The following is an 11170-nucleotide window of genomic DNA, read 5'->3' as shown; positions in this document are numbered from 1 at the left end:
CACATCATAGTTTGCAATCCTGAGCAAAATTATGTAACTCAAAGGTATTCTAAGTCTTGTTATGGAGGCTTATGGTATTCTCAGACTTATATAGAACAGAAACACACACACACCAATGTGTTGTTCGGAAGAGGCTTATACTGTTACAAGGATCAAGGAACACTGTTGACTCTATGTAGCCAATGTGGAGGAAGGACAGAGAGATGCCCTCCACCTGTCTGAGCAAGACTGGACTGTCTGGAGATTTACATAACTGGCTGACGCACACTATCAGACAGTTATTGGCATGACCAACAATCACACGCCTATACACATACACTGTTGTACTTGCCTCCTGCCTCACAGCAAAACAAGAACCAAGGGATAGTGAGAAACAGCATTTGAATCACTTGATCATTTGAACTTTCTTCAGCCACTCAACAGGTGAGCCAGCTCTACTGTGTTTGTTGCTTTTAATAACCTCAATACATGTTGTGTTTAGTAGTGTATATATAATACATCATGTTTGAATAATCTTTAGGTGTCAAGATTTGTTTAGTAGTGTACATGTAATACATAATGTTTGAATAATCTTTAGGTGTCAAGATTTATTTAGTTGTGTATATATAATACATAATGTTTGAATAATATTTAAGTGTCAAGATTTATCAAGGTATACAAATGTGGCTTTTCCGTTAAAGTCACCTGATGTCAGCCCTGACTCAGATATACATACTATAACTCGCTTTTGCAGTGATTGAGTGTGAGCTGCATTGCACATAACCACAACCTCCAATCTGGGAACACTCTAGTGGGATTATCTCCAAACCTGGGTCTTGACCCAGAGGTTAATTACAGGCTGTCTTAATGTGGACGAGAATAGACTGTGAGAAAAAACACTAACTGATTAGTAGTACCATCATTATAATTGTCTTCACCAGTTAAAATGTCTCATAGCTTCAGTCCTGCCATTGTCATCAATAGTAAAATCAAGTTTTGATTAGTTTTTTGTTGACTATGAGGGTTGGTTTTTAGAATACAAGAAAGTATTTATAGTTGTTATCCACGGTTGCAGTCCAGAACCTCTTTTGTTTTAATAAACTACTTCATAGTGAACTGATATAGTTTGAAAAGTTTTTCTGTAACACAGTAGAGAAGAATATCTAATAATTTAAATTAGTGTCAAGCATTGGTGATAATTCAAATTGTGAATCCTACTGTTTAATCCTAACCTAAGCCATGATGAGACACTCAAAAAACTGAATAAGAACATCGGGAAGTAGTTATCTAATCTACATAATATGTCAACATTGCATCAAGGGGGAGCAGTGCTTGGCTCAGGGAAATCCATTACTAATTTAATGTTTTCTCTTTCCAGGATACAGTTATGACTGGCCAACGCAAACTCCTTACTGCCTTTGCCTGCCTGTTGTTCCTGGCAACCCTCAGCCCTATCTCTGAGGCAAGAAGGGGAGGAAGCTTTGGGCGTGGGGGTGGGGGCTTGGGTCGTGGTGGTCGGGGCTTTGGTGTCTCTAGTTATCCTCGAGGGGGGAGTTACCCTCGAGGGGGCAGTTACCCCCAGGGGGGGCAGGCATACCGCCCCATGGCCCCATCCCAGAGTGGAGGCGCCAGTGCGGGGAAGGTGGCCGGAGCAGCAGCAGCAGGGGCCCTGGGAGGAGCGGTACTTGGCTCAGCCCTCAGCCGACCAGGGTATGGAGGAATGGGCCATGGGGGCATGGGTTACGGAGGTATGGGGTATGGGGGTTATGGTTATGGGGGGTACCCCCGTTATGGGGGTGGATATGGCCCCAGGCCTGGCTATGAGGGGCCAGAGGGCTCTGGAGATGTAGAGTACTATGCAGGGGCATCCAGTGGACCCATCTATAACAGCATCATTGTCATCATCGGCTCTCTGATGGCCCTCGTCATGGGCTACTGGATGATGGTGATTTAGGGATGGAGGAGAAGAGGGGAGATGCAGATATAAATACTTACAGTATATGGCAACACAACAGGACTCAAACTGACTGGTATCCTGCAATAAATGGGAATCTGTAGTACTGAAGACTATTAGCATATAACTCCCACCCCTTCATACTCTGATGTTTTGTTGTAGCAGAGAAAAGACCATATCTTTAAGCCTTCCTGTAAATATACACAGGTTTCTGAGACAGATACTTTTTCAAAGAACTGAATGTTTACAAGATAACATTGAACACATATGTCTATGTATAATTTATATAAGTGTTTGCCGCTACTGTAACACTAACACAAAGATTCCAGCTTTTGATTTTTCATGAATTCGCAAAACCTTTCTAAAAACATGTTTTTGTCATTATGGGTGATTGAGTATAGATTAATGGGAAACAATTGCAATTAAATAAATTTACAATTACAACATAGTAAAATGTGCTAAAAGTTACGAGGTCCGAAGACTTTTTGAAGATACTGTACATGCATGCAATTGAGTAATATATACTGTCTGTATATACATTTATTATGTATATATTTTTTATGTATTCCTTATTCAAAATATATAATATAGATTTATATATTTGATATATCTATATAGGGTCTGTATTACTTTTGTACGCAATGCATGCAGGTTGTGTGTATGTATGTGAGTGGGGTTTAAACATGCCTGTAAATAGATGTAATTTAATGTGTGTTTGTGTGGGCTATAAACCTCTTAGATTGTAATGGGGTTTAATTATCTTGTATTACAACACAATTGCATAAATTATGCAATTGCATATTATGCAATTGTGTGTATATTGAATTGAGTGGGGTTTAAATTGTGGGGTTTATGAATTGTATTTTTTCTCTGAGGTATATACAGTTAGAACACATAAAAAACTATATACACAGCAAATGTTTACTCTTCGACAGGTCAGCAAACGCTTTGTCGCCTCAATTTGTTAAAACAATTTGACCTACGGTCTCGGTTAACAAATGTTTTAACATTTAATTTAACAATATTTATTTGGTTGGTTAAATGTTTATTTGCCTCTGCGAACATCCGGGAGGTCAATAAACGGATTTATTAACTTTTGAGAACGTCTTCTCGACCAAGAGGAACAGCGTATTGGTCCAATTGTTACACTTGTATATAAGAAACTACAACAATACGTGGGAAGATCCCGATCAAACACGTCGAATCTGGAGCAGACGCCATGTTGTCAGAGCAATCGGCTGCACTTGGTACTGGTGACGTCACTACATCTCCAAAGCAACATATCAACAACTGTGGAGTTTCAATAACAAATACTTTATTTCGTGAACAGAACAACTAAAAAAAAGTTTATTTACCTATGCGAACATTTGGGAGGTCGATAAACGTATTTATTAACTTTTGAGAACGTCTTCTGGACCTATAGGAACAGCGTATTGTTCCTATTATTACACTAGTATATAAGAAACCAGAGCCATAGAAAAAGAGAGTTGCGACACGCTTTGATCTCGCCGACACTTGATCACGTGGTTCATGTAGCTCGCTGTAGTTCCAAAAAACCCCACCGCTGTCAACCGGTTTGAATGGTTTTCAATGAAGCTGGCTAACGGAAGTCGCTTTCTCAGGCAAATGACGAATGAAACAGGCTTGGTTAAAGCAATCCTATATTCTGGCTATCTTCAGCTGACTCGTATCTACAAAAGGCAGTCCTCCCTGACGTGTTTGGTGTAGAATGGAGTGAAATACAACATTGTAAAAACTCCCTGCCAGTGAAACACAAGGGAAAAGCTAGAGCTTTTTTTTGTCACGTGGTTCCGGTAGCTCGCTGTAGTAAAAAAAAACACTGCTGTCAGCCTGTTTAAATGGTTTTCAGCGGGACAGACAGCAGCACCATCTCGATTCGTGGATATACTTTCGGTATATAAACACATAATGTCTACTTACTAGGTTACTGGTGTGTTGTATCATGTCTGATACTTTATAACATTTATGTATTACGTTAACTTATAATACATAACGCAATATTGTGAAGCAGAGCTAGAAATGGCTATGCTAGCTACCATACTGTACCAACTGTACATAACAAACAGTAGCCTAATGAGGACTATATTGTTCCACTTAACGTTTAACCTTCGACTGTTGAAGTAAATGCAGGGCTCTCAAGTGTCACTCTCAAGTGTCGGTCTTTTGTCACGCCCTCCCACAACACATTGTATTTCTCACGGCAAAAAAAAATATTTATAATATATTTAATATCCCGCAGCACCCAACCAAAATTTCTCTCACTATGGAACCGGCAGAAATCAAGCGCGTCTCCCTTGGAGTTCTTTGTCGAGCCTGCCACTTATAAGCCAATCAAAAAAAAGAAATGGTCTACTACACAATAGCCATTTGGAAAATAGCACCATTGTATTTAGGTAAGATTTAATGCAACAACCAATGGAAAAAAGCATTACCTGTAATTTTTCACGTGGTTCTGCTACGTCTTCCAAACGTTTTGTTCACCTACAGAGCAAACCACTGGACCTCGAGCATCACTTTGAGCAGTCATGATCTCCTATTTTAATGTTACAACAAATTCACACCTTGTTTGACACAAACAATGACAACTTGACTGCTGTTAGAAAACGTTTCCCAGATAATTTGCATCAGTTTTTCATGAGTGTCTGTAACTTAACCAACAGTTTTACAGCCTGTTCTCTGACAACACCTGCTCAGAACAAGTAGTTCATAGATGTAGCTGGTGTGTATCGATGAAACTCACTCCTCAGGTATATAAAAGGCCACCCGCGTCCCTGGTTTGCTAGCTTTTTGTTGGCGTAGTTGGTAGTGGTGGCGCCTGGGATGTCAGATTTGGCAGGTTTGAACCCAGTGCGGGACAAACATATGCCTGATACCTCTGACGGAGCTTGCAATGCCACGTCTGTGAAATATGATAGGCCAAGTCATATTTTCGTTATCACACAATGACTGACTTATTGTCACATTATAAACATCTCTTAAAATACATTTGTGTTTTGCATAGTCAATGTTATAGGTCACTTTTGAAATAATGTCATTAATTTTGAACCCCTGACGGGGGGGGGGGGAGAGTCACTCTTGCCTGTCTTCAAAACTTGAGAGCCCTGTAGCCAGCATCTCGGATTTCTTAGCCTGTTTCATTTGTCATTTGCCTGAGAAAGCGACCTCCGTTAGCCAGGCTAGTTTTGCCCGATCACTTGGTCAGGCTTATTAAGGGTATCGGGGTCAAGTGACTTTTGTGCATAGACAAGTGAAACGTGAGTGTATTTGTCCAAAGGCCAAGAGCCTCAAAAAGTTAATATCAAGCCCTGAAATCCAGTGGCCAGAGATGATGACCTGATCGAGACTCCAAGTGTAATAGACCGGGGAGAAGTTCGTCTTTTTCATCCGACATGCGCAGTTGAGCCGGCTTGACAGTTGTGTGACGTAGGGTGATAATTGGTCTATAGGTCGCGTGAGACACGCTTTACTTCCGCATTCCTCGATAACAATGGGAGTCTATGGAAGTGTCGCAACTCTCTTTTTCTATGGTTCTGTAAGAAACTAAATTACTCTTTGATTGGGGATTAAACATCAATGTATATATTGCTATGGCATTTAGTGTATATATATTGATTTTAGTGTGGTTTTAAATGTATATTAAATACGTTCTTGAAAATGTTGCTCTATGTACCAACCGTCTCTGGAGGAGGGGATCCCTCTCTGAATTGCTCCTCCCAAGGTTTCTTCCATTTTTTCTCCCGTTGGGAGTTTTTCTGAGAGTTTTTCCTTTTCTTCCTTGAGGGTTTTGGTTGGTTGAGGGGCAGTTCTATGGGCGTATGTGAAGCTCTCTGTGACATGCTTCCGTGTAAAAAGGGCTATACAAATAAATGTGATTTGATTTGATGTACATGTTTCTGTATTCAATTTAGTGTGTATAGTCTTGTGAGTTGGGTTTAAAAATGTCTGTATATATTTATGCCGTTTAGGGAGTTTTAATGTTTGAGCTTTAAACGTCTATCAATATATTATGTAATTTCCTGAGGTGTGTGAAAAATTAGAATAATGTGTGGGCTTTTAACATCTATAAATATATTTGGTAACACTTAACTTGAAGGGTGTGTAATATATTTCAAATCACTCATTTATAAATCATTGTTTAAACATTCATGAAAAGGTCTTGTCAGTCAAAAAACTTTTATTGTAAACATTTATTTTAAGTGATATTATATACTTTATGCAGTATGTGAATTTGAATAAAAATGAATTTGTTATACATACCATGAATCTAAATGAATAAACAACAAATGGGATGTTTACAGTATATTACAATGAATTCTGCCTCAAGCACAAAGTTTCACATTCACAGTTCACTCAGAATCCTTCTGCCCTATACAATCACCCAAATGCATTACTGCCAGTTACATTACTGCGACTGATAGCAAAGCCAAGCCTGTTAACTATAAACAAGTACGTTGTCTAAACAATTCTGTGGCTGCTTAAATATACAAATTAACGCTTGTGCTGCCTTCCGTCCATTGTGACCCACCGTCCGTCGTGTTGCAACTTTACCTAACCGGGGTGGGGGTACAACTTGAACCCCCCGTGTCTGCGTTGTGCATTACAACACACTCGCAATGTCTCTGGGTCATTGTGACCCCCCGCCGTGTCGGTGCAAAATACAAAAACGTTGATGCGTAGGGGAGGGAATGTGAAGGGGGAGGGGTTTAAATCCAATATTCACAATTCACGCTGGCTATAACCCTGGGACCTTCTCGAAACACATCGCACACACCTGTGGGATTTCTTTTTATTTTTAGAATCAGGTTATATCATTAGTTACCACTAGGACGAACCTTCGCGCTGTCTTCAGGTCGTTGTGACCCACCACCGTGTCTACATTGTCTGCATTGACATTGTACCGCCATCTTCGCGCAGTCTTCGGGTCGTTGTGACCCACCGTCGTGTCTACATTGTCTGCATTGACATTGCACCGCCACCCTCATGCTGTCTCCGGGCCGTTGTGACCCACAGCAGTGTCTGCGTTGTCTATTACGTCACCGCCACCCTCGCGCTGTATCGGGATAGTTGTGACCCACAGCAGTGTCTATTACGACACTGCCACCCTCGTGCTGTCTCTGGGTCGTTGTGACCCTCTGAAATAAATGTTGGGCTTATGAACAATGAATGTGTTTTAAAATAAGTTTACAGTTGGCAGAAAGGATTTGGGTCATGCTTGATACAATGAATGTTGATTCAACTCCATTAGGCAGAGATGCTATCTGCAGTTTTATGACACCTAACTAGGAGACGTGAAGTCTGGGTGGCTTGAGAGTGTTTACATCAGTGCCACACATTACATGAAAGTGCTTATTTTTCTGTTTAAAACAGGTAAAACTGACTCAAATCAACTATTTCCTCTGAACACATACCAATGACAAGATTTTGGCTTCAGAATCATGTTTTGTATGAATATTCTTGGTGAATAGTTTCCCATCACTATGACTATTCTATCATGTTCATCTTGGAGCTTTATACATGGGAAAAGGGTTTTGGCACTGAAACTGTGTTACTCGTCAGTAATATCATGTGCATATATTACAGTTCACAGTGCTTGAAAGTGTTTGGATTTCCGCCTAAAACAGGCCACATTGACTCAAATCAACTGTATTTCATACTTTCCACATACTACTGACAAGATTTAGAAGATTTAGTTATCAATGCATTTGCAATGTATGAAACTTCTGGATGAATGGTTTCCCATCAACGTTGACTGTTGTAACATGTTTCTCTCGGTGGTTTATACATGGGAAAAGGGTTTCGGCATTGAAATTGAGTGTTATTAGTCAGTAATATCATGTTTACTTCAGTGCCACACATTACATGACAGTGCTTATATTTCAGCCTAAAGCAGGTCAAACTGACTATAATAAACTGTATTTCATCCTATCCACTGATATAGAACGTGTTTTGTCCGTCTCTTCATGAACGGAGTGACTAAGTTCAGTTGAGTTCTGGATTTATATTTATTTATAAGTATTTATGAATCTGCAGATTGGGAGAGAAAACCAGATCTCTGACAATAAAATTACAACACAACACTAGGCTTAGGTCTCAATCATGTCTTTCCCCTCTGAAGGCGGGAGGACCATCTTTTATAGGGTACAAGAATGTAAACATAGATAGTGACAGTCAGGCAGTAATTACGTTACAACAGTCTCAGAGAAAGAGATTCACTGCTCATATCACATGACAACTCTCAGACTAGAGAGTTCATTGGTGGAGCTCTCCTTGTAATCATGACAAGGAACGTTTAGCCAGTACTTTCTCCTGACCCCAAACATCTATTAACCCTGACACATAGACACAATGTACTCTCATTAATAGCAAGCTTGCATGAGAGCATACTAACTAGTATCTAATGACTAGGTCTATTGATTAGTGAATAATGCAAGCACACAGGAAATCCCCATTTCTTCCACACCACATACTACATTACATTTACATTTATTCATTTACCAGACACTTTTATCCAAAGCGACTTCCAAGAAAGAGCTTTACAAAGTGCATAGGTTACTGATAATAACAACAAGTTAGCCCCAAAAACATTGCGGGTAGCCAAAACATGAAGCACATATTGTGAACAACCAAAATAGGTGCCAAAGGGAAGAACCATAAGAGCATGTAGTTAAACAAGTTACAATTAAACAACATGAATCGCTATAAGTGCAAGTGTACCCGTGGAAAAGCAAGCAACAGTAAAAAATATTTCAAAGTGAGTACAACAATTTAAATCAGTTACCACTAACCAACAAGAGCAACAAGTATTTAAGCAAGAGTCATTTTGATCCTTGATGAAACTAACATTGGGACCAGCAAACCATTCCTAAGTACGCTGTACTCCCGGAACAAGTGCGTCTTTAGCCTTTTCTTGAAGGTGAGGAGACAGTCAGTGTCTCTGATGGAGATGGGGAGTTGATTCCACCACTTGGGGGCCAGACAGGAGAAGAGCTTGTGTTGGGACCGGGCGGTCTTGAGCGGTGGGACCACCAGGCGGTTGTCTGAAGAAAACTATAGGTGGCGGTTGGGGGTGTAGGGCTGTAGGAGAGACTTGATGTAGTCGGGTGCAGTCCCATTCACTGCTGGGAAGGTCAGTACCAGGGTCTTGAATCTGATGCGGGCCGTGATGGGTAGCTAGTGGAGGGAGATCAGGAGCGGGGTAACATAAGAGCGTCTGGGTAGATTGTAGACCAGGCGGGCCACTGCGTTCTGAATCCTCTGAAGAGGGCGGGTTGTTCATCATGTTCATTGTTCTAGTTCACATTACATGACAGTGCTTCGATTTCAACCTAAAACATGCCACACTGACTCTAATTAGTTGTATTTCATTAGTTCATTAGTTGTATTTAGGCATTAGATTCAGTTGAGACCGTTTTTTATTGCTTTAAACAAATAGCCAACGTAAGCTCCAACACATCCTTGTGTTCTCTTCAAACCTTTAACCTCTCTCTCTCCTCTTTATTCTCACTCTCATTCTCACCTCTCCTCCTCCTCTTTCCTTGTAGTATCTAAGTGAAAATAAGTGTTTTGTTTTTTCCTTTATTTGTATTTCTTCCTACCATTACACACTCTCGTCGGACTCTCGACTCTCTATTTTTCTTGGTTCTCCTCTACTCTCCCTCTTCAGGTTCAGTCTTAATAGAAAAGTATGACACAATCAGCACACCATCTCTTTGTCTTTGTCTCTCACACACACTTCTCTCTTCTCTTACCCAAAGTTGACTGCAAGGCTTAGGCTGGCTGTGAGGCTTAGGGTGGTAACCAAGGAGATGACTGATAGGAGCAAGTAGGTGGGGGGTGGAAAAAGGGCAGAGCATTTGCGAAAGGGGAGGGAGGGCAATGTAATAGGCAGTCTCTGAGTAGAGGTCATGGAAGGGGTGACTGAAAGAAATCAAAATTTACAAAATTAACAAATAAATACAATATTTGGCAGTGCATACTGTACAGATGTAATTGAAAGTGAAGCAGTGAGTATCCTGGTCTGAACTACACATCCCATCACCCCCTCTTCCCCTGCAGTTCCCCTGACCGATCATGTCTTGATAGCTGTTTCTACTAGTGTGGTCATGCCAGATCAGGGATGAAGGAGGAGTGGAGGGAGGAGGCATGGAAGTGACAGGAACACAGGACACATGGAGGAAGGAGGCATGGAGGAAGGAAGAAGGAGGAGGCAGCATGGAGAAGGGAAGTGGGAGGAAGGGGTGAGGGAGACATGGAGGACGGAGGCATGCAGGAGGTAGGCATGGAGGAGTGAGGAAAGAAGAGGAGGGATGGAGGAAGGAAGCATGGAGAAGTGAGGAAAGACTAGGAGAGAAGCATGGAGGAGGCATGCATGGAGGTAGAAGGCATTGAGGAGTGAGGAAAGAGGGAGACATAAAGGAAAGTTGTGGAGGAGGTGACCAGATCTGTGCACCTGAAAGCAGGAAGCGTGTTTTAGAGAGGACAGTTCCATTCCTGTCCATCAGGAGGCAGCGGTACATCCCCCGCTCACTGAGGTGCAGTTGATTCAGAACCACAGAAGAGTCCTCTGTCACCACTAGAGTCTGTAGGTCTCCTTCTGCCATCTGCAGAGGAAACAAGCCATGGGTGTGTGAGCCAACAGAACATTGTGTGTGTATTTGCGTATGTGTGATTGTTTTGTTCAGTGAGTGTTAGTGTCTTCGTGTAGTCTCTCTGTGTGTGTATGCTGGTACATTGTCATCAACTGATATCTGTGGGTTCCAGGAGTAGTGGTACTCTGCCCTCCCCACTGTCAGACTATGCCAGGGCAGGAAACAGTCCAGAACTGCTTGGCCCCCCTGTTCAGCCTGCACAAGGAACACTGGGGTGGAGTGAGAGAGATGGGTTTATTCACGTTGTCCCACTTCCTTGAAAACACTCAAATGAAGGGCTCATTTGGAAACATTCACACACAAGCCAGGATATATCGTAACAGTGTATCTCTTTTTGTATCAGAGTTTCTCTTTCAGACTCTCAAACATACACTCTCTCTCACCCCCACAGTCTTTCTGGAATGTGGGAGAAGGGCAGGTTTGAAGCTTGTATTGGCAAGAGGTGCAATCCATCAATCTCTGATACAACAACCCTGTAGAAAACATACAGAAGTACGCACGCACACACACATTCTCACACATATTAGCACAATCATGATGCAGAAAAGAAGCTCTGGATAAGAGCGTC

The 11170-nt window shown here is 41.5% G+C and overlaps 2 protein-coding genes across 2 annotated transcripts in view; one reads left to right on the top strand and one right to left on the bottom strand.

Moving 5' to 3' along the window:
• The first annotated feature begins 18 nt into the window (after positions 1-18).
• Positions 19-2495, top strand: prnpa (prion protein a (Kanno blood group)). The gene is made up of 2 exons (XM_084695054.1): positions 19-423; positions 1358-2495. Exon 2 carries the CDS (start codon positions 1367-1369, stop codon positions 1931-1933), a length of 567 nt encoding a protein of 188 aa, XP_084551180.1. The 5' UTR covers positions 19-423; positions 1358-1366; the 3' UTR covers positions 1934-2495.
• Positions 2496-9528: 7033 nt separating this feature from the next.
• Positions 9529-11170, bottom strand: part of izumo1 (izumo sperm-egg fusion 1) — a 30507-nt gene continuing 28865 nt past the window's right edge. The window contains exons 5-9 of the mRNA XM_084695133.1: positions 10986-11075; positions 10684-10811; positions 10404-10554; positions 9703-9871; positions 9529-9624 (exon numbers count right to left, since the gene is read on the bottom strand). Of these exons, the coding sequence (XP_084551259.1) occupies positions 9552-9624; positions 9703-9871; positions 10404-10554; positions 10684-10811; positions 10986-11075 (611 nt within the window). The 3' untranslated portion in view covers positions 9529-9551. The remainder of the gene's footprint in view (positions 9625-9702; positions 9872-10403; positions 10555-10683; positions 10812-10985; positions 11076-11170) is intronic.

This window comes from Hypomesus nipponensis, chromosome 28, assembly GCF_054491055.1.
Source record: "Hypomesus nipponensis isolate SF chromosome 28, ASM5449105v1, whole genome shotgun sequence".
Lineage (NCBI taxonomy): Eukaryota > Metazoa > Chordata > Actinopteri > Osmeriformes > Osmeridae > Hypomesus > Hypomesus nipponensis.
This window is presented reverse-complemented; position numbering and strand designations above follow the sequence as displayed.